The 23,273-nt window shown below is 31.8% G+C and overlaps 3 protein-coding genes across 3 annotated transcripts in view; 1 reads left to right on the top strand and 2 right to left on the bottom strand.

Annotated features, from left to right (window-relative positions):
- The window catches only part of LOC124531954 (phospholipid-transporting ATPase IF), a 47,473-nt gene extending 36,499 nt beyond the window's left edge, over nucleotides 1-10,974 (bottom strand). Inside the window, exon 1 of the mRNA XM_047106543.1 lies at nucleotides 10,700-10,974. Coding sequence (XP_046962499.1) covers nucleotides 10,700-10,795 — 96 coding nt within the window. The 5' untranslated portion in view covers nucleotides 10,796-10,974. The remainder of the gene's footprint in view (nucleotides 1-10,699) is intronic.
- Nucleotides 10,975-16,276: 5,302 nt separating this feature from the next.
- Nucleotides 16,277-18,177, bottom strand: LOC124532081 (ubiquitin-like-conjugating enzyme ATG10). The gene is made up of 2 exons (XM_047106720.1): nucleotides 17,760-18,177; nucleotides 16,277-17,354 (listed from the first exon to the last, which is right to left on the bottom strand). The coding sequence occupies exons 1-2, from the start codon at nucleotides 18,071-18,073 to the stop codon at nucleotides 17,153-17,155; spliced, it is 516 nt and encodes a 171-aa protein (XP_046962676.1). The 5' UTR covers nucleotides 18,074-18,177; the 3' UTR covers nucleotides 16,277-17,152.
- Nucleotides 18,178-18,666: 489 nt separating this feature from the next.
- On the top strand, nucleotides 18,667-23,273 carry LOC124531994 (spermidine synthase). Its single transcript, XM_047106607.1, has 4 exons — nucleotides 18,667-18,784; nucleotides 19,052-19,259; nucleotides 19,491-19,616; nucleotides 22,517-23,273. The coding sequence occupies exons 2-4, from the start codon at nucleotides 19,056-19,058 to the stop codon at nucleotides 23,051-23,053; spliced, it is 867 nt and encodes a 288-aa protein (XP_046962563.1). The 5' UTR covers nucleotides 18,667-18,784; nucleotides 19,052-19,055; the 3' UTR covers nucleotides 23,054-23,273.

The raw sequence follows: 23,273 nt of genomic DNA, 5'->3' as shown, positions 1-23,273 counted from the left end.
GGGTTGGGCAGCGTTCGGCAGGCTCTGTCGGGTCTTTACGTCGGCGATTCCACAACGCTTGAAATCGAAAGCTTTTGAGAATTGCGTCCTACCGGTGATGACGTACGGTGCCGAGACGTGGACACTAACGGTGAGGTTAGTCCACAAATTATAGGTCGCGCAGCGGGCGATGAAGCGACTTATGTTAGGTGTGTCGCTCGTGGATAAAATCAGAAATGAGGTTATCCGTGAGAGAACTAAAGTAACAGACATAGCTAGGAGGATTAGCAAGCTGAAGTGGCAGTGGGCTGACCATATCTGTCGTAGGACCAATAGCCGCTGGAGCAGACGAGTCCTAAAGTGGAGACCGCGTCTCGGTATGTAATGTAGGACGACCCGCTGCTCCGACGACATTCGGAGGATCGGCGGTGGACGCTGGATGAGGGAGGCAGAGGACCGAGCAGCGTGGCGCGCTCTGGGGGAGGCCTATGATCAACAGTGGACATCAAATATGTAACATTCACTGCTATGCTGGCGACAGTACGGACTGGGCTAATATTTCTCGGGAAAACGTCGGAGAAAACAGGAAGAAACTTGTGTCTGAAATCGAGTCTTCATTAAACAAAGTCTCGAACTGGGGCCGGCTAAACTTAGTCCATATATGATTGCTATTTTGCTATTAAAATATCTGATGGCGGGGAAGTACTCTCCCTTGGTAGACCCTTAGGCTCACTTAGAAGCTTCGGACGCCCCGACTGAAATTAGTCCACTTCAACCCCAAAAAGAGGCAAGTTTGCGCCTTAGCTGCTAAAAAAATACCATTTCTCGTATCTCCACGATTTCAGAAGATTCCAATAGCTACCACAGCTAGTATCGAATTACTTGGCGTGGATATTTCGAGGCTCGTTCAGTTCCGCGGTCAATTGGAACACAAAGACAAATTTGCATCAAAAAAGCTCGGTGTGCTCAGCAAGCCAAGACAGTATTTCACGCCCGCCAGCCCATCGCCTAAAATTATACAAGGCGCAAATTGAACCTCACATGGAATATTGCTCACACCTCTGGGCGGGTATTCCCCAGTACCAGCTCCTTCCATTTGACCGTATCCAACGCAGAGCTGCTCGAATTATCGACGATCAAGCCCTTTTCGACCCGCTTGATCATTTGGCTTTGCGTAGAGATGTTAGATCACTCTGCAACTTATACCGAATATTTCATGAAAAATGTTCGGAGGCATTGTTCGGATAAATTCCGGCTACTGAATTTCACCTTCGGGCATCTCGTCAAAATTCAAAGTTTCACCCGCACCACCTTGATGTTCAAAAATACACAAAAACGATTTTTAAGATATTTTCTTCCTTGCATAACCACTCTGTTGAAGCAGCTTTCGCCGACTCTATTTCCGAACCGATACGACTTCGTAACCTTAAAAAAAAAGAGCGTACTCCTTCCTTAAAGGCCGGTAAGGCACCTGCAAGCCCCGCAGATGTCCATGGGTGGTGGTAATCACTTTCCATCAGATGAGCATCGTGCTCGTTTGCCCCCTATAATATAAAAGAAGTCGTCGGTTGTCTTTTAAATAAATGTGTATAAATTGTGTACAATTTTAATATATTTACGCTTATTTTATTTTAAAATAAACCTGTTGCTTTTTTTTCCTGGAGCACGAAACCCCCCCCCCCCCCCGAAATGAAATCCTGGCTACGGCCCTGCAACCACTCATGAGATATTCTACCGCGTGTAGTGTAACTACAGGCATAAGGGACATAGCATCTTAGTTTCCAAGGTTGGTAGCGCATTGACGATGTAAGGAATAGTAAATATATCTTACATCGTTAGTGTCTATGAGTGATGGTGACCACTTACCATCAGGTGGCCCATATGCTCGTCCGCCAACCTATTCGACAAAAAAATAACTTGACTTTGATGGCCCTATATTGCGTATTGACGGCCGGCGAAGTTATCAGAGCTTCGGAAGTAAAATTAAATTTGATATACCTCTTTAGTTTAGTACAATAGTGATGTATTATTAATAAAGATAGTAATTAATAAAGTGTTTAATGTAGCGATAAGGCAATCATATAGAATCTAATTAAATCTAAGGTTGATCTTTAATAATCTACGACTTTTCATAGTCGCGCTGGCAAGAATATTAGCAGTATTATCCGTTGAATTGCATTTCCGATGGGACTTCTCTGTGCGAATATCCTACTCTGTGTGCTATATATTATGTTAACAAACAATTGAAGCACTAACAGTTTCCAAGAGCGATAAATATAACGAAGAGAAATCGTGATAAAATCGTTTCCGTTCATCCGATTACCAATTCTATTGACATAACAATTCTAGTTTGAGTTAGTCGAAGTTCATTTGAATATAATTAATTGTATACGTTAGTAGAATTGTCCCCTGAATTTTTTCAATGATAACATGACGTCAGATAGAAGTTACAACCAATTTTAAAGGATACTCTTGGACTATTTTTCATTCAACTATGATTTAATTTTAGTATGTTTATATTGACTATTAACTTTGCTAAACTTTAATCGCGCATAATATGTAATGTTCACATATATGATTATAAGATCGTTTTACAAGTTACATATAAATATATATTATATTTAAATATCCACTCGCCGTACACACACACCGTCTTCCGCGCCCAAATCATATATTTTATATTCCCGCGCTTTCCGCGATGTGTCACTCGAGGGGACAGATACATAAATACACAGATAATATATATGTATATCCATATACAATATAAGTCCAATAATATTTATTATATTATTACAGATCTGTGAACGCTACATAATACACCACAACAAAAGTATCTATCGATTCTGTAGGTGATTATTCACCTTGGGAATTAAACGATTGCCTCCAGGTCGTTTCAATAAAAGATAGAACCCTGAACCACTGACAAATAATAACTTCTTCATTAAAATAGATTTAATACAAATCAATTAACAGTCGACAATATCGAACTACAAATACGCTAAGTATAAAGACCGATTTGCTCATTTTTTATTTCGATGTACTATTTTTTTTTTTTTGCTTTTTGCTTCGTAATTATACTAAAGATGTTCTTTACGTAGCAGTAGTACACTTACGACATATTCGTCCTCGTACTAACGGCTGTTTTCGAAATACGCGACAAAAATCAAAACGTCGTAAGTCGAGGACTGTCGTATATATAGGCAGTTTTGTTTTATTTTGATTTGAAGGGCGAGGCAACGTAACTACAGACATATGGCATTGAAAATTTAAGCGGTAAATGTCAATATCTGCGGCAGTGATGATGCTTAACTATGAAAAAATTGCTTGTAATGCAATCGACAATACGAGAGAGTAAACGATACCAAGTAATATTTTAAATTCGAGTATGAATATATACAATACATTTTACAATGTATGTTACTAAAATTAATATTATTATATTTTTATTATTTCACTATTATATTTAACAGTTAATAATAATGATATATGAATGTACATGGTAGCTGTGTCAGATTAGCATACAGTTATTTTGTTTGCTAAAGAAAAACAAAGACCAAAATGAAGGTTGGTAAGATAGAACACGTGAATCTTAATTGTGTCTGCTTCGACTTTGATTCAAATCACGCAAGTATCATTGAGTTTCAATTTAAGAGGAAACGTTATGATCGCACATAGTGAAAAATCTTATTCCTTAATAGGAGAGATTTTGATCAACATTGGTACTGATCAATACTAATACAAAATACGCACTGTTACTTAATAAGTTTATGAGTCAAAAAACCCCTCCAAAAAGTTTTTACTATTTCCATGACAAATACAAAAAAATCTACTTTTTTTTTATTTTCTACGGTATAAACAAACCATTATCAAGTATCTAATTATTAGTAAGTTATTCAATTGTACGATTCCCTTTAATCAGCGTTGTTTACATAATTTATCAAAGTAACTTACTAATAAGCTTTTATTTAACCCACGTATAACTTACAATAAAAAAGACCTTTAACGTGAACGCTAAACGAATGCACTACGGAACATGATGTCTTTTTAAAAAAATTCAAAAAAGTTTTTATTTAATTATGTAGGTACGGCAATTAATAAAATTAATTACACTAGATTGGTTTATAACAAAAAGAAACATCTAATTTAGTAAGGTCTTATTAGACTTAAAAAATGTTGATATTTAAATAAAAACTTGATAAAATAAATTCTTCCGAATTTACGAATATAATTATTATTAAGAATGATAGAGGCTTCTTTTATCCCAGCTGAAATGCACGGTTCCTATGGAGTAGTGTAAAGAGGAAAGTTTTATTTGTTAGTTGTCTGAACCTACACAACTGAAATTAATATACTTAAACCTGAGAACGAACATATCCATGATTAACATATGGTTGCTAAAATTTAGGCATATCTAAAAAAGGAGGCCTAATACTATGTATCTTATTTATATTATATAGTTAGGTAGGTACAGTCAGAGTAAGAATCTTCGTCAGTTTTCAAATTCATTGCTTTATCAAGTCTTAAACTCTTAGTACCTTTTGAATCTAAACATCAAATCATTGTGACGTAATGTCATTCTCAATCGGTAAAGCAGATTATCGCTCATACTCAGCACATGGAAATAGATCTTAAGGTGACGAACCTTTTATTACCCCGAATGTAAATGGTGAAGGCGGTAAATGACCAACAGTGACCACAGACATTGGTACTATTACAAAATATACCTAATTATCATTAATTACATAGTCACTTCGAATCTTGAGAGCTACGACAATTTGTCCCTAATTTTTGTAGTTACACTGGCTCACTCACCATTCAAACCTGAACACAACAATACTAAGTATTATTGTTTGACTGTAAAGTATCTGTAGGTGGTTGGTACCCATGGCTTACCCAAAGCCCTACCACAGGTCACAAATCAAGTGAAAATTCACTGATCGACACGGACTCACCGAAACGGTGGTAGTATTTAATTGTTGACGGTTCAAAAACGCTTCATTGTGAAGTTTACTTAAATAAAATTGATTTTATTTGATTTGAACACATTAACTTCGAAAATATAGAGGTGCGTACCTTGGAATCGAACTTTTACGTTTAAATCAAGTGTTTAATATAATTAGTAAAAAATAATGCAAAATAAACTTCAAAAATTTTGCACTGACAGATCTTGGAGGTTGTTTGAACCTGATTACTATGTTTTCAAAACCGTGAGTTTTGTTTAAATATAATATTTCCGATCCTTACATTAGTTAAAGGCACTAATTGTCAGATATATACATTTTTTTAAGCTTCATTAATCCAAGGTTAAATACTTTTCTGTCATTTAAAAAGTTGGTAAGTAATTCATATTGAATGTTTTAGGACTGGGTTTTGTTAAGATAGGACATATATTTTTATGTCAAATTACAAATATATATATTAAATACATAATAATAAATCATAAAATAAAGTAAAGTAACAGCCTGGTAAATTTCCCACTTCTGGGCTAAGGTCTCCTCTGCCATTAAGGAGACGGTTTGGAACATATTCCACCACGCTGTTCCAATGCGGGTTGGTGGAATACAAATGTGGCTTAATTTCGATGAAATTAGACACATGCAGGTTTCCTTACAATGTTTTCCTTCACCGCCGAGCACGAGATGAATTATAAACACAAATTAAGCACATATATATTGTAAAATAAATCATAATTGGCATGAAATATATATGTAGCAACGTCCAATATACATTTAACGAACGATAGCAATTAATTTTTAATATTAAACACATCAAAATATTTCTTAACCTATTGAAAGATATTGACAAAAAAAAGTTAAATAATACTGGGATATTAGTTACCCTCATCTGTGTGTCCCTCAGTAATTGTCGAAGGGATGCGTCATTGTAACACTAGCACTCATAACATGGGTAGCGGTTTCAATGTCAAGCGACATTGTCGGCATCGTGAGATCCTTCCCATCTGACATTCGCAAATGATTACTTTCCCTGGGCCTTTACGACAAGAATGAGTCGCATTCGATGAAAAAAATATTCAATGTCTTTTTATTCATTAAAGTTATGCGTTTAATTATGCAATAAATAAGTCGGGCGCGACTTCTCTCGCGCTTAAATCGATCCTGTTACGGAGTTTGAACTTATTTCATCAAATTCTGTTCAGTGCTATAGCCAGACAGACAATCAGAGTTACTTTCGATCTTATAATATTACTATAGACAACCCATTTTATATAATATTACTATAGACAAACCTAAGTTACTCCTTATTTAGGTACTATTTTGTTGTTCATTATTTTTATAAATATTGGTAATACTTTATTCCGCTCTATTTACTTACATATAGATACGAAATTAACTGAGTTCATTTTATATAAGCACTTATAGTATAATATGTACCTAAGTATGAAGAAAATATTCAACTTCTAACTAATATTTTATTCGTTTTATTTTTTTTAAAGGCAACTTTTTCTAATGCATTATGTAATAATAATTAGTAATTTGTTATTTCATAAATTATCGTTTCAATTTTTTCATTTATCTTGACGTCCTCATAGATAAAAGGATTGAACGAGTTTATTATTTAATTTCTTAATAGTTGAGTTTATATGAATGACCTTCAAATTTTACAGTCGTACGTCCTACGTGCTTACTTAATTACAGTAATTTTCTTCATAGAAATGTTAAAATTGAAAAGGAATATCAATTTTATATGAAAAATATCACTTGACTAATAAATAAATTGGTATAATTCGATATGATGTTATACATTTTTCGTAAAATATTGTTCTCGATTGTCAAAGATTTTATAAATTAGGTCCACTACAGTTAAATACGCTGTAATTACATCGTGTAATTAATTCAACAGCCCTACTAATAACTTATTAAAAGTAATAAACTGTGTTGCCATTATAAATTAAATAATAATCGAATTTTCTTTTACAGACATATAAGATATTTGTTATTTATTTTATAAATTAGATGTTTATTTGTGGCTCGCGTTATAATTTATTTTATTTTATTTTGTAAATAAATAATGTATTAACTTTTCTCTTCACTAACGGAAGCTGATGAATGGAAGTTGAATGACATTGATATTGTTAGTCAATTAAATAAAGAACTAAAGTCGATTATATCAATTTTAGTAACATGATGGATACTGATGTATGGAAATGAGAAGTTTACATATCTACTTATACCAAAAAAATCTTGAGAGTGCCAAGAATCAAAGGCGAAAAGTGTGGTTATCGTTAAATAAAAATTAATTAAGTGTATTATTTACTTTAAAAAATCGTTATTCGTATTATTTAAAATAAGGATTGGAAAAGAGAAGCTCTTTTCTTGCCGGTTTTTCGCTGTAAAATCTTGTTACATCCAAGATTCTACAGCGAAGAATTAGTTCAGATCAACAGATCAGGTTAATAAAGATAAAATTCTCATAAAATTACTGTTACTAAAAGTAGTTATGTTATTATTGTAATTATGTAATATTAGGTATTACAACAACAGCCTGTAGATTCCCACTGCTGGGCTAAAGGCCTCCTCTCCCTTTGAGGAGAAGGTTTGGAACATATTCCACCACGCTGTTCCAATGCGGGTTGGTGGAATACACATGTTGCAGAATTTCTATGAAATTTATCACATATAAGTTTCCTCACGATATTTTCCTTCACCGCTGAGCACGAGATGAATTATAAAGACCAATTAAGCACATAAATCAGCGGTGCTTGCCTGGGTTTGAATCCGCAATCATCGGTTAAGATGCACGCGTTCTAACCACTGGGCCATCTCGACTCTTAGGTATTAGCCGACTTAATAAAGAAAAGGAGGTTATCGATTCGGCCTTATTGTTTTATTTATTTTTAAGGCTACTCGATAGCTTCGTCAATTGTGAACCGATTTTGATAAAAAAAATCGATAGTTTTAATAAGACGGTAGTCCCTTAATAATTTAAAAAATACAATCCCCTAGCAATCTAGAATAGGGATGAGAAATATAGTGATCACTTGTTCGCCAACTGTTAATTAATATTCATAATATTGTCTTTGTATCTGCTGAAAATTTCCTCACATGAGAAGGTTAGAACCTTATTCCAAGACGCTACTAAAAGCGGGTTATACACATGTAGCAGAATCGGCAACATCAAGAACGATTAATTTATATTATTTCGTATCTATCTGGGATAGCAATATTAGCTTGTGATTCGTCTCAGTTCCGTATTATAATAATTCTCCAAGACTTCTTTTTTCATTCGCATTTCGGAACTTTAGTCCTTATAAAATATTCATACGTTCGTTAAAGTGAAGCCCTGGTTTGTAATGCATCAATAAAATTCTGTCACTCTTTTCTGTAGTTACTCCCTCCAAAGGAAGAGATGAGAGCAGGGATATCAGAATAGACTCATAATTTTTCTTTTTTTTAAACAATTATATTCATCATAATAAAATAAACTTAAACTCCTTCATTTTCATTTTTGATTCATAATAGTAATAACTAATACGTAAATATACATATGTATATAAAACATAGCATAATTATTTTAACTCGATTGCGGTTACGTGAAAATTCTGGAAATAATTATGGAAATAGCCAAAGAGAAGAGGAGGCTTTTTAAGCTTACTTGATCACTTTCTTTATTTACGTGTACGTATGATATTGTGGAGCAATATAGGTATTTTTCTTTATAATATTAGCTGTGCCCGCGATCTGGTACGCGTTTGAATTTAACAAAAAAAATATTATTGTAGTCTAAATTACTCCTTGTTATATCAGTTATCTGCCATTGAAAGACAAACACACAAACAGACAGACAGGCAGACAAAAATTGTAAAAAAAAGTTATTTTTGTATATGTACCGTGTATACATGCATATATACATATGTATTGAGTAAGAAAGGGCTATTTTAATATTACAAACAGACACTTCGATTTTATTATGTGTATAGATGACACTATTCCACATAATAACACTTTAATTTTACTTCCAAATTTTCGATAAACCACCGACATACAAAACGCCTTATTTTACGAATACTTAATGAATACGATTATTTCAGATTCAGGGTATTAGTCCTTCATTTATCTACTATTCGAATCGAATATTGATACGACTCGAACGTATTAAATTATAAGCACAATTAATTTTAAAGTTGATAAACGAATATATTATAATCGTCAGTTGACGAATGACGACCTCTGTGGTCGAGTACGCCACTCCGGTCCCGGGTTCGATTGCAGGCCGAGTCGATATAGATTATAATTAGTTTTCTATGTTGTCCCGGGTCTGGGTGTTTGTGGTACCTTCGTTACTTCTGATTTTCCATAACACAAGTACAATTTTCTTTTTTTTTGAGTCGATGTAGAAAAAGTTCATTACTTTACATTACCGTCGTTAACGTGATTTTCCATAACACAAGTGTTTTAGCTCCTTACATTGGGATTAGAGTAATGTATATGATGTTGTTCAATAATTATTTATTTATTTATGTATAAGCCTTAGTTGTGTTGTCGCTATGGATTTTGAAGTGGACAACATTATAAAAAAAAGAAAACAGTGGCGAGAATTTAAACTCGCGCTCAGCGGAATATGCTGGAACCGGGAACATTGTGATAACTTTAATTTTCATTACTGTATCTCTTTACATATTCTTTCCTTACTTTGAATAAAGAAGAACGTTTTTAATTAATAGCAAGAGTTATCTTTCAACAATTAATTAACAAAAAAAACTTTAGCTTATAGTTGAATTCATATTTGATAGGTAATCGTACTAAATGAAAAAGTATTTTTTGCTTGTGACTTTTTTGGCAGTAATCAATCGTGAATTGACTAGGTTGCACGTAGGTAAAGTACAGCTCTGGATTTACAATAGGAAAATGCAGGATAGTGCCGAGTGCTACAAATTTTAAGAGGTGGCAAAATGTGTAGGAGAAAAATAAAGAAATCCTGCGTAATTTCGAATATATTTTGTTCCTTTAAATAAGTCATTTTGTTTATTTAATAATGGTGTATCGAAAATTTATGGTGTGTCATTTTCATGTGCTTTTGTTTACAGTTCTTGCTCGGTGTTTTTGAGCACCGCATTGTATTGAACTCCTGTCGCTCTGTATTTCATGAATTTAAAGAATGTATGAAATTATGCTATCTATTGATTATCTATCCATTTGATGTTGAAACGCTTAGCCCTTGGAGTGGTGGTGCAAAAAGCTTCATCAAAAGTATAACACCTCGCCTCATTGTCTCCACTGGTGACAGGAGGGCTGGTTCGTTTTTTGCCCAGAGGATCGGAATTGCGATTCAACGGGGAAATGCTGCAAGCATTCTCGCCACCATTCCACGCGGTCAAGATTTGTACAGTAACTAGTTTTAGTTCATATTTGTATATATTTAAGCATTTAATATTACTTATCTTAAGTCTATTAATTTGTAAAGAGTTTTATTTGAAAATTTTCCAAAAAATACGAAGCCGATGAAAACGAATGATTCATAATTTTTTTAATTGATTTATTTTTTATAAAAAAAGTTATGTAATGAAATAAACATCAAATTAAGCTATTAAAAAAAAAAAACAAAAACAAATATAATAAAAGAATCACGTTCATTTAAACGATATTAATAATAATTTCATATTTTCATATTATTATTTTTTCTATTTAGTACCAGGAAGTAAACAATGATAAAAATCCTTTATGACGAAATTCGCAAGCGATTATTTGAGGGCTATACTTACTCGCCACCAACAACATGTCACTAGAAAAAACGATCCCAAACAATCACGGAGCCTTCCAAAGAACACACTAGTCACGCTGACACCACTATTCCTCATTATAAAATACGGTTCACCATTATACACAAAACGTACGTATTATACAAACTGCAAACAGGACGGATGAACGACTGAAGTAATGCCGTAACTTATCTTATCATGTCAATTCGATATCAATAAAACGCCACGATTCACCGATTGAATTGACAGGCCTAGACCTTCCATATTTTGTGTTTTCAATGATATAAGACTAAAATTATATACAACTAAGCTCCGGTTCTGAAAGTATAAGACCTCACTATGAAGAATTATCTCGTACACAACATTCAGAGATAAAAAATATTTTTTATCACAAAACTGAAATGGCTTAACTTAAACGATTAAGCTATTAACTTAAGCTATTTTATGGTGCTAATCAAAGACTTTGTAAACATTTGAATATTATAATTAGAGGTAGAAGTTAGAAGAAACAAAGCCATTATCAAGCAAAGGCATGGTCGCCTAGTTTTTTTTCTGTTCGACCATATACCCAATAGTCCTATATTTAGGTACTAGTAATGAATCTTAAAATTTATGGTTCTCTTTAGGAGTTGCCTATTGTAGCGCAGGAGATATAATAACGCTCAAGTCAGCGCCGAACTTAGGCGGACTTTCTCCCTTTCTAATAGTTCGATAGGACAGCGATCTCTTGCGATGTGGATAGATATCAGACGTTTCAGTGTTACGTGTTTTCCGAGCTTTCCAAAACGGTTTGATTTTGACGAGTATTGAAGTATACGTTATTAAATCACCGAATCTTTTCTTTTTTGACTTAGATTTTTATTTTATAGTTAAGAGACTGTTGAACTGAGTACGAGTAAGTCGTTTATATCTTATTTCAATCCAAAACTCATATTTTAAAGGCATATTCTGTATCAATCATACATATAATATTGTAAAACTGGCTTAATTAACTTAAAAACTGAGAGACAATAGCCAAGTGGTTATAACTCGTACATATTAATCGATGATTGCAGGTTCAAGCTTAGGCAAGCACCACTATATATAGGAATAATCTATATTTAAATAAACAAATATAAAATCTTAAAAAGAAAATGTTAATTCAAATATATTCCCTTAAAGTTATACATGATCAAATATCGACTACTAAGTTTTCTTGGTGGGAGGGCTTTGTGCAAGCCCGTCTGGGTAGGTACCACCCACTCATCAGTTATTCTACCGTCAAACAACAGTACTCGGTATTGTTGTGTTCCGGTTTGAAGGGTGAGTGACAGGCACAAGGGACATAATATCTTAGTTCCCAAGGTTGGTGGCGCATTGACGATGTAAGGAATACTTAATATTTCTTACAGCGTCATTGTTTATGGGTGATGGTGACCACTTACCATCAGGTGGCCCATATGCTCGACTGCCAACTTATTCCATAAAAAAAAAACTTTTACATGATCAAATATCGACTACTGAGTCAACAGTACTTTATTTATTTTTCGATTTAACTGAAAAGTAACAGCTATAAGTAATTAATAGTAAAATCTTCTATGCGTATATGTGCCCACAATGTAGGTATATGTACTAATTACGACGATAACTTCTTATTTTCTTAACAATAATAAAGATTATTGTTATCGCGTAATATTACTCTTATCACAATCATAATTCGCTTCTATGTATTTGTTATTATAAACCACGACTTATTATGTTCGTTTCACCATTTTTAATAATCATTTTTTATTTATATTATAAGAGTATAGAAAATGTCGTGAAAAAAGCTATATGATTACATATCTCGTATTGAAGTGCAGAGCGTGGAGAAAAAAGGGAGTTCTAAACCAGTCGTGGAATATTATTAATAAAATATTAAATGAAAATTATAATATATTTATTTAAATACTTTATTGATCACCACAAAGTTTATGAGACAAAAGGCGGACTTAATGCCTGAAGGCATTCTCTGCCAGTCAACCTTTAGCACTAGCGCGCACTGGTAACTTTTGTCACGGTGACTGTTTCGTCACTCTTGTCGAGTCCGTGAATATGTACAGATGGAGACACAAATGTCACGTCGTAATGTGCGCGCACCTCATACATATTCATGGACTCGACAAGAGTGACGAAACAGTCACCGTGACAAAAGTTACCAGTGCGCGCTAGTTCTTAGGTTAATTAAAAAAGCATGAAAGCACATCATTAATGAAGGCGGTATAAACTTTACTTTCGTGCGAACAGACAGACACGCCAGTTTCGTGTCTTCATTAAATATATATAACCCAAATAAATTGAAAGTGCCAATAAACATAACCATTCAAAAATTCAAAATTCAAGTTTTAAAGCGTCAGTGGCTATTTAGAAAGTAACTTTTACTTTTACTACTTACTTTTTACTTTTACTAGTAACTTTTACTTACATTTGAACGCTTATGTTACTAATTACTAAGTTTGGGTATTCGTCGCTATCGACATACGAGGCACAAAGTGCGAAGCCGGGGCAGATCGCTAGTTATCAAATAGACTTGACTTACCTTTTAGCGGTACCATGAGTTAGTATTGTGACTAACAATTGTTCTCTAATTTATCTGTTTATCTATTTATTACCTGTAAATCGTCTCGTTCAAAACTCAATATTAAGTAACAAGATATACATTTTAAATCAATTAATGACATAATTGTTTTTGGTCCATTTATTTCAGCAACTTATATCTATATTTTAATTAACTTTACTGCAAATAATAATTTTGCTATAAAAATGACCCCGCTCATTTTCTTTCGTCGGTTCGTCGCCTTTTGTAGCGATAACTTATTGATTAGTCAACAATTGTAGATTTTGTCAACCAATAATCTACTTTCTTATTGTTACTATGCTGATTTGCCATTCATCCTTGTATGAATTATCTTGACAGGTAGACTTGTCGTATTTTAAGAAGACAGTGACTTGCACTATTGATATAGATATCATGTTTTGTTGGTGCTCCTTCATATCCTCAACAACAAAAACAGCCCATACATTTCCCTATGCTGGGATAAGGCCTCCTCTCCTTTTAAGGTGAAGATATAGAACATATTCCACCACGCTGTTCCAATGCGGGTTGGTAGACTACACATGTGGCAGAATTTCTATGAAATTAGACATATGTAGATTTCTGCACGACGTTTTCCACCGCTGGGCACGAGATGAATCATAAACACAATAAGCACATGAAAATTCAGTGATGCTTGTCTGGAATTGAACCCGCAATCATCGGTTAAGATGCACGCGTTCTAACCACTGTGCCATCTCGGTCATGTCCTCAAAACCATTATAAAAATAAATAAACGAGCATCGGTAAAATTTCAAGACTGCATTAAGCGTGAAAGATAATTAATTTAATCGACAGCGGTGCAATCGATAAATTGATAAATCCCACTTCCTTGGACGCAATATTAATCGGGCCATTTTTAACGTCAATCTCTGTAAACAGTGCCGTAAATAGCCTTTGTTGCGCACTGTGCGAGCTTCTATAACTGCGCCATATTTAAGCAGACCCTCTGCCTATTTTATTGTCTCACTCACTAAAACTTAAACGCAGGTTCACTACAGTAAATGCGTTGCCAATTAACTAAACACAAATACGCTCGTGCGCTGCCAAAAAAAATGAGCGCGATGTATGTTTTTAATGATACTAGCATGAGTACTAGGGGCTCATCGGAATCTTAACAAGAGCAAAACGAAAAAACAATAGTCCTGCCCAGATTGTCTATTCTTGCGCCCCCGAGTCTACGCCCTGTGCCTGGGCACCGGTGGCACTGCCCTATTTAGGCCACTGTCTGTAAAATGATGTGTTTCTTTACTATACTGTCCATGTATTACATACAAAAACCTTTCTCTCGAATCGCTCTATAAAAAAAAACAACAACAAAATCCGTTGTGTAGTTTTAAAGATTTGGGCATACATAGGGATATAAGGTCAGAGACAGCAACTTTGTTTTATACAATGTACTTAGTGATATGTTACTAGGGGTCACACGCGGATTCGCATTTTAGAATTTGATCTTCAGGTGTTACATAAAAAGATCAACCATAAATCCTTTTAAGCTTGGTTCATGCAAAATTATTACGAAGATCTTGTTTGCCTGTTAAACTATAATAGACAGATTACTTTCACATTTATAATGATTATTTATTTATTTCATTAATTTAAATAATTGTATTAACTAACATGACTTTGTATTTTTTAAATGTTGAAAAAGAGTAACAGAATTCCTTGCCGGTTGTTCTCGGTAGAATCTTCTTTCCGAACCGGTGGTAGCTTCACTTAATTGTTAATTGACGACTCAAAAGTGCTTGTTAAAGCCCACTTGAATAAAGTTTATTTTGATTTGATTTGAACGCAAATATATATTCGTATAAATTTAGAAGTTTAGGTAAAGTATTATTCTGCCTTATCCGCTCCTACACAGGTTTTAATTATATATATTTATTGTAAAAAAAACCCTTCTATGCAACTAAACTAGTCCTGATTTTTCGCTAATTAATAACCCAATCTAAAAAATGTAGAAATAAAATCAGACGAAATAATTCACATTGATTTTTTTATTCATAGATATTTAATATGAGATCAATTCTACATCTATGACAACATCTAGATTTGAAAGAGCCATAGACAATAAATGTAAATATTATGACTAAACATCACATGACTATGATCCCAGAAACCTGGATAGGTGATATTCTTATTCGGAATATAATCTATTAACATGATCCATTAATCTAGGCAGAGACAATTTTTTTAAAAGTTTGTATAGACACTTATATAAAATAATACGTTATAAAAAAATATACATTTTTTAATAATTTTCACCTTATATTGTAAAGGCACTTTACTCGGCGTTTCTAGTTCAAGTAAAAACTTTTAACATCTTTGATCAGATATTTATTTGCAAATAATACTAAGGAGATGTATATATGTACATCATATATATGCATAGACTGAGACTCAAATGAATGGAAAGGCTGTGCAAAAATGAGTACTAAGCGAAGGCAGTAAGAGCAAAAATATTCATTACTGTTATTGATTTTTTATTAAAAGCAAAATGATAGAATATTCTCTGATCTTTACACATCCAAATTTGTAAACAATTATTACAATAATGCGAACACGTCAAACGCCAAGTGAAACACCACAATTAAACTAATAAACCGAATCTCCAAAAAAATTGTGCGGTATAACTTTATCAAAATCAGTACATTGTTATTAATTTAATCCAACACTAAACATTTTCAACGATCTTCAACATTAATTAAGATTCTTGACTATCTAAATTGTAGGATCTTGACTCAAGACCGAAAAAGTTTGTATACAAAATTAAAAATTAAAAAATATTTTATACACTATTTAAATAAAATTTGTTTCAAATTAACATCTGTTTTAATGGAAAAATAAGTAAACATACATTCCATAAATAGTTTTAAAATCCCTATTACAAAATATATATATATAACAAAAAAAAAATAAACATCCAAACTTAAAAAAAATGGAAAAAACAACATCTTAAACTATGTACCATTATCATATATGTAAATGTTTCTATTTAGTAGCATAACATATAGAATTACCTACAATCATATATCTAAGTTAAATATATTATTGACTAAGACATCCAATATAGCATTACACATACATACATATATTGAGATCATACTACACAAATAGTATACTTTAATGGTATAATTATTGTATATATTATGTAACATTCTAGTCAAATGTTATACTACCAATAACAGTATATTAATGTGCATTGAAAATAATTTCAAACTCTCAATAAAATAATCATGAGATCTATGCTATATAAATAAACTGTTTCATGAAAAAAATATACAACAATAAGACTCATGATGGAATTATTCTAAAATATAATGGGGGAAAAAACTAAATGGAGTGAAGAAATTCTCATAATTTCTACAGTATGTGAAGAATAATAAGTCCTCTGGGCCTTAGTCGGTAATGGAACTATTAGGGATATTATAGATTATATTTAAGGTGATAAATAAGTTCAATGAGTAAATGCCACATTGAGATTTGAACTATATGAAATAGTTCCTTTGGAATCATTTTTGCTTATTCACATGACTAGTTTAACACAAGGTTTTATTAAACAATTATCTTACTAATGTAGTTGTTTTGGGTTAACATTAAGACGAGTTTATAACCAACTTCAATATAGGAGGTTATCAATTCAACTGAATTTTTTTATAAGCGGCATAGATACAAATGGTTTCAATGTTTACAAACTTGCCAACCATTTGTGAAGTCAGTTTGAGAATTCTCTGCCTCTATGATTCCAATTCTATCCTTTTTCTTATAAGGATCAAAAGACTATCAAACCAAACAAGGTTAGGGTACATCTGAAAGATTTTAATGAGCATTTAAATTGGTTTCTTTAGTCATAAACCATATTCCAAGGGCAAATTTAACTGAATCAATGGCGTTATAAGACCCAAGAAAGTGATAATAAGGTTTCTTGAAGTGTATCTAAAAGCAGATACAATTTTGGCTGTGTGGCAAGGATGAATGATGAAATACGGCCGATACATGACTGGATGTTCCTGCTGTGTCACAACTGAGTAGAAATCTTCTTTACTAATCCTAGAAAGGAAAGAAAAAATTGTTTAATAAGTAGAAATTGTCATCATTTTTTAATTATAATTAATGCATGTATTTCATTATCAGAGACTAAGTATATTTATGCATTTAAAAATATAAAAAGCACCAGACTGTATACATATATATTTGTTATGAGCATGCCATGTACACTTTTTTAGGATTGTAATCTGCCTCAAAATTTGTGTAAGTCCGTAATTTCAATGTATGTTATGATTATATTCTGTTTGTGTACCAATGAATAAATATTTGCAATAAACAATATGACAATATAAAAAATCTTATACTAATCTTAATAAAGGTAGATAGATAGATAGGGTAATTGTTATTTAAATATAAGTTAGTTTAAAACAAATAACATGCCTACAATACAAAGAAACTATCACTTACTTCATAAGCGATATCTCCCTGACTTGTTCCAAAGTCAACAATTTCCCTGAGCAGTCCCAAAGATTGAAACTAAACGATGGAACTCCGTAGCTGAGATTATAAAAAATAATATACTCAGCTCTATACAAAAATACTTTATCATTCTCATCTCGATGACTAACAAATTCTTCTTTTTTAAGATATGTGTTCAATATTTCATTATCGTTTTGGTGAATCGTCCAGCTATCGAAATATCTATTAGACAACTCAATAAAATCTCTTGCGGCGTATACAAATTCCTCGGGCGTTATGGTGTTACAATTCATCCTTCTCATTTTTAAACTTGTTTATTGATAGTTGATAACAAGGAAATGGATTTTCCCTCGAAATCTGTCAGAAATCTGAATTGTATGAAAATTGAAAATTGAAAAATCAATAATCTGACCACAGATAGCTAATGAAAATTAGCTACCATAGACATAAAACTTAAGACCTAAATCACTTATAAAATTAAATTAAAAGAGATATACTTTTAGGCGTATGTTATAACTATAAAAGTTTATTATAAATAAGTTATACGCTAAGGAGAATGTACATAATAATAGTCTAGACTTGCGAAATTTTTTAAATTTAATATTAAGCCCATTGTAATAAAAAAATAGTGAATCTTCTTTAAACTTCAACAACGAGTTTATAATATGCATCATTTGTTTTTATTGACTATTCAAACAATTTGTTTTTTATTACCAAAGTAAGTATTAATAGTAAGGTAAGGTAATAAAAAATATATTGATGTCTATTCTGCACTTGTGCACAGATGTAATATATTAAGCATTTATTATTTGACAAATGACGTTGAGATGATGATTGATGGTGTCAATTGTCAAATGTCAATTGTGATTTGTAGATGTCATTGACCGTCCAGTCCAAACGACCGTCTAAAACGTAGTGTGTAGTCAGTAGCGTAGTGGTTATATACTTGATACTTTTTGTGACCGTCCGCCGAATACGCTGTTGTTATTTTCTATCTGATATATCGAAGTAAGGTGTGTATTAACAAATTTTATTATTATATTTAAAAAAAAAATCAAATATGTTTGCGAATATATTATACACGTCTACTCCGGCGAAAGAATCTGTATTGTGCACCGGAATTAAACTTGTTTTGATGTAATTGCAGTTCGGAGTGCATTCATTTATTCTTCATCTCGCATTTTTAAATAACGTTATATTTTGAATGAATGTAAGATTTCGTTATGGAATTTAAGTCTGTAGATCATTATTTTATTTATAATTTTTATTTACTTTTTTAGAAAGATGGATACTATGAAGAAAAATTGGTTTACGGAATCCTGTGAAATGTGGCCTGGAAGCACATTCTCATTTGAAGTCAAAGAAGTTCTATACCATGAGAGATCCCAATTCCAAGATATCCAAGTCTTCGATACCACCAGCCTTGGGAAAGTACTTGTACTAGACGGCATCATTCAATGTACACAGAAAGATGAATTCTCGTACCAAGTAAGTATCTGTAATAACACTACTGAACACTTGCTTAATAATATAATTTCTAGTCATCTTATGATATTATCTACATTTTTTTATTTCAAGGCAACCCATAATTCCTATTAAAACATTTATAAATAATATAATAACAACAAAGTTAATTAATTAATTTTAAGTCTTTATTATATTATATTATAGTTACTTTATTGTACATTCACTTTATTTACAAACTTATATTTTTTCTAGGAGATGATATCATTCCTGCCTCTTTGTTGCCATAAAAATCCAGAGAAGGTGCTCATTGTGGGTGGTGGGGATGGTGGCGTTGCCAGGGATGTTGCGAAACATCCCAAAGTGAAGGAAATTGTACAGGTATTTAAAAAAATATTTAATCAACATAAGCAATTGCAAATTGCCTATTGCAAACACTACTATGACTTTGGATTGACTTGATATCATTGTATAATATCTCAATAATCTGTGGTTTATTCGAAATAGAATATAAATTTGCCGGTTCTTCCCAAGTCAGAGTGTTTTCTTACTATTTCATTTGACCATCAATAAGAAAGTGTAATGCTTATTGAATAAAAAGAATTTGAGTTTGACTGAAAAAATGGTTTTTTAATAATAGTAACAAGTTGTTATTAGAACTTAAGATCTTAATTTAAATTTTATAGAGGCTCTGCAGTGTTTCCTGTTTACTAAAGTTGTAGATGGAGTGCATATAATATAATAATGTTTTTTTGTACTTCATTCATTCATCCTTAATGTGGTCACTGACTATGGACATATAAAAATACATCATTCTTAACTCATGTTATAATATTACTTTTTGTTTTCTAATTTATTGTATATTATTATAAAATAATTGATAATAATTTGTTATATCATTAACAAACTGTTTTAGTGTTAGATATTAGACAGTCATTAAAGAATTATCTTTAAGTTAATTTATTATTATAATTGTATGAATTCTTAATGTTTGTCACTTAACAATTTACAGATATACATAACTGTATAAATAAATATTACTTTTATCTTTCGTCTATTCATGATAATGAAATGTTGTTTGATAATTTAATATTTATTTAGTATGTAAAATTTAATGTCAAAGTTAAATAATTCAACATATTACAATGTTATATCATTACACATTTATGAAAAACTCACTAGTGTAGTCTTTTTATCAATCTGTCTCACTAAGAATGCATACCTAAATTACATAATATTGTCCATGCTTGTTACAATTCATAGAATATTATCTAGTATCCCACAGAATTACAACCACATAAGCGATAAATGTGTTTTTAATGATAATTCACTTGTTTGTATGATAAGAAACCACACAGCATTTAATCAATATGTTGCAATGCAGTAATAAATATAACATAGAAGGCATTTTTTTCCCAATAACCAATTAAACTCTTTTTAAGACTTTTGCTTAAAGAACAAAGTATAGTACGACACAACTTATGACATCGGCAAATTCAATTAAACCGAATACTGCCGCTTTACACGACCATTAGAAACAGGCGCGACGTATCGCGCCCTTCGACGCTATTCGTCGCTATAGATTCTCGGGTCAGTTCAACCCGTATTGACGAATATATTACGCGTTATAACGTTTGTGTAAAGATCATATTTACATAAGAAATGAATATTGATAATTTGGGATAGCGTACTTAATGTGATAGGTTTCACCAATTTGGCCGATGTTACATCTAAGTTGTGTCGTACTATACTCAATTAAAAATTATAAAAAAAGTAATCTAATTGCTATGCTATAATTGACTTTAATATAATATTGGAATAACTCTATTGAAAGTCGGCATTGCCGTCATACAAATGTTTAAATAGACAGAAAATTATAAAGTAATATAACAACTTAAACCAAATAATTATTGTTGAGGATTAATAATGTTTGGTATTGTCTATGAAATATTTCTGTCGTAAAATAATTATATATTCAGTGTATAACATCTTATCGTACATAAGTGAAGACGAAACAATCAAATTGAATATAACATTAGTCGAAATGATAAAAATTATCTCGTCCCAGTAACTGAAGAAGGTCATTAGATGTATGTGATAACCTTTAATGAAAAAAAACTACGATTACTTTTTTATACTATGATTTAACTATTCGTTTTAAATACATAATACCAATTTTATTTAAATATAAAAATAATATATTAAACTTTATGGGCTAGTCCCGAAATAAAACGTTTTATTATTATTATAAAATCAAACTATATTCGTGGAAGTTTATTTTCAAAAACTTATTAATTTGAATATTGTTCTATTCGAATTAAATTACATAAGTACCTATATACTCAAAGGTATTATAGATAACTTTTATATAATCAGCGAAATAGTTGTCGTGTCGAGAACTACAAAGTAAGTAATAAGCGTCATATTACGCAAATTCAATACATTCTATTCAAGATATTATTTAAAAGAAAACATAACTATTACTTAATACATAATAAAATAATATATAGATGATAACAGAGTATGTAGGTACATTTTATTGTATACGTATATGTATAAAGAGCGACCTTTAGTACCAATTCGTTCTTGTTCGACTACGAATTTCCATCGTGCTTTCTAGTCATTTGATTTCGATTGATTTGAAATAATTACCTTCTTTTTATACATTTTCGGAAAGCTAAGAAAACAGTAATTGTTTTTAAAATAATCTGCAGGCCAAGTTTCATAATGATTTTTATAGTTTTTAAGGCATTTTTGAGGAAAAAAATCTTAACAATATTGAAATAATTTCGTTTTTCGTCTCGCATTTTTAACTTTGGACCGATAGTTATTGTTTAAATATTGTCAAATATCCAGTGTTAAATCATTTTTATAAAACAAAAGAAAAGACACTTTTTTTATATAAATTTTGAAGCTAAAAATCGTGATAACTCAAAAATGGTTTACTTTTGGATTATGCATATGGAAGTTAAAATTATTGCTCTTATCACCTCACAATGAATATACGTCGAATTACAATAACCCTGTATAATTCCATATGAAAAAAGAGTACTTATGTACTAAGTTTGGATTTACCAATAACACAAACACAAATTTCTCGGTATTTTTATATTATTTCTTTATTTTTGTCTGTAAAATGAAAAAATAACTGGTGTTTAATTTATCGGTAATTTAAAGAATAAATAATTGAACTAATGTTTATTGATTAAGCATATAATCTATGTGATGCGTTATCAAAACGTTCTAACTAAAAGTAATTGATTTTTATCTGTTTATTTCAGGTAGAAATCGACGCGAAAGTTATAGAAGTCTCCAAGAAGTACCTTCCATTTATGGCAGTCGGTTTTGAGAGCAAAAAGCTGACTCTACACGTAGGGGATGGTTTTGAATTTATGAAAAACCATAGTCACGAATTCGACGTCATTATAACAGACAGCAGCGATCCTATCGGGCCTGCGGTCAGTTTATTCCAAGAAAATTACTTCGCTTTAATGAAAAGTGCGTTGAAACCTAACGGTATAGTTTGTTCGCAAGCGGGTACCTTCTGGGACAGTATGGGTTTGGTTAAGAATACACTACGTTTTTGTAAAAATCAGTTTCCAATCGCTGCGTACGCAACGACGTCAGTTCCTACCTATCCGTGTGGTCAAATCGGCTTCGTGATTGGCTCTTTAGATGAGAGCGTTAAACTCGACCAACCGACAACGAAATTCACCCACGAAGAAATAAAGAATATGAACCTGAGGTACTATAACAGTGACATCCATAAAGCTGCGTTCTCACTTCCCTCGTTTGTTAAGAATGAAATTGAATCTTAATTCTACGAAGATACATTTGTACTTATACAATATGCATTTATTTTTTTTATATTATCGATTTATTGGCGGACCCCATTTTTAAATTTTTATGCAAAACTCGAATCGAATCTAGTTTTTAAGTGTTTTAATTAATTATTTTTATAATCTGTACCTACTAATAAATGGGGAGACGTTTTTTTTGTAATGCCTATTTGAAAAAAAAAACTATTAAATTAATGTA

This window comes from Vanessa cardui, chromosome 8 (assembly GCF_905220365.1).
Source record: "Vanessa cardui chromosome 8, ilVanCard2.1, whole genome shotgun sequence".
Lineage (NCBI taxonomy): Eukaryota > Metazoa > Arthropoda > Insecta > Lepidoptera > Nymphalidae > Vanessa > Vanessa cardui.
This window is presented reverse-complemented; position numbering and strand designations above follow the sequence as displayed.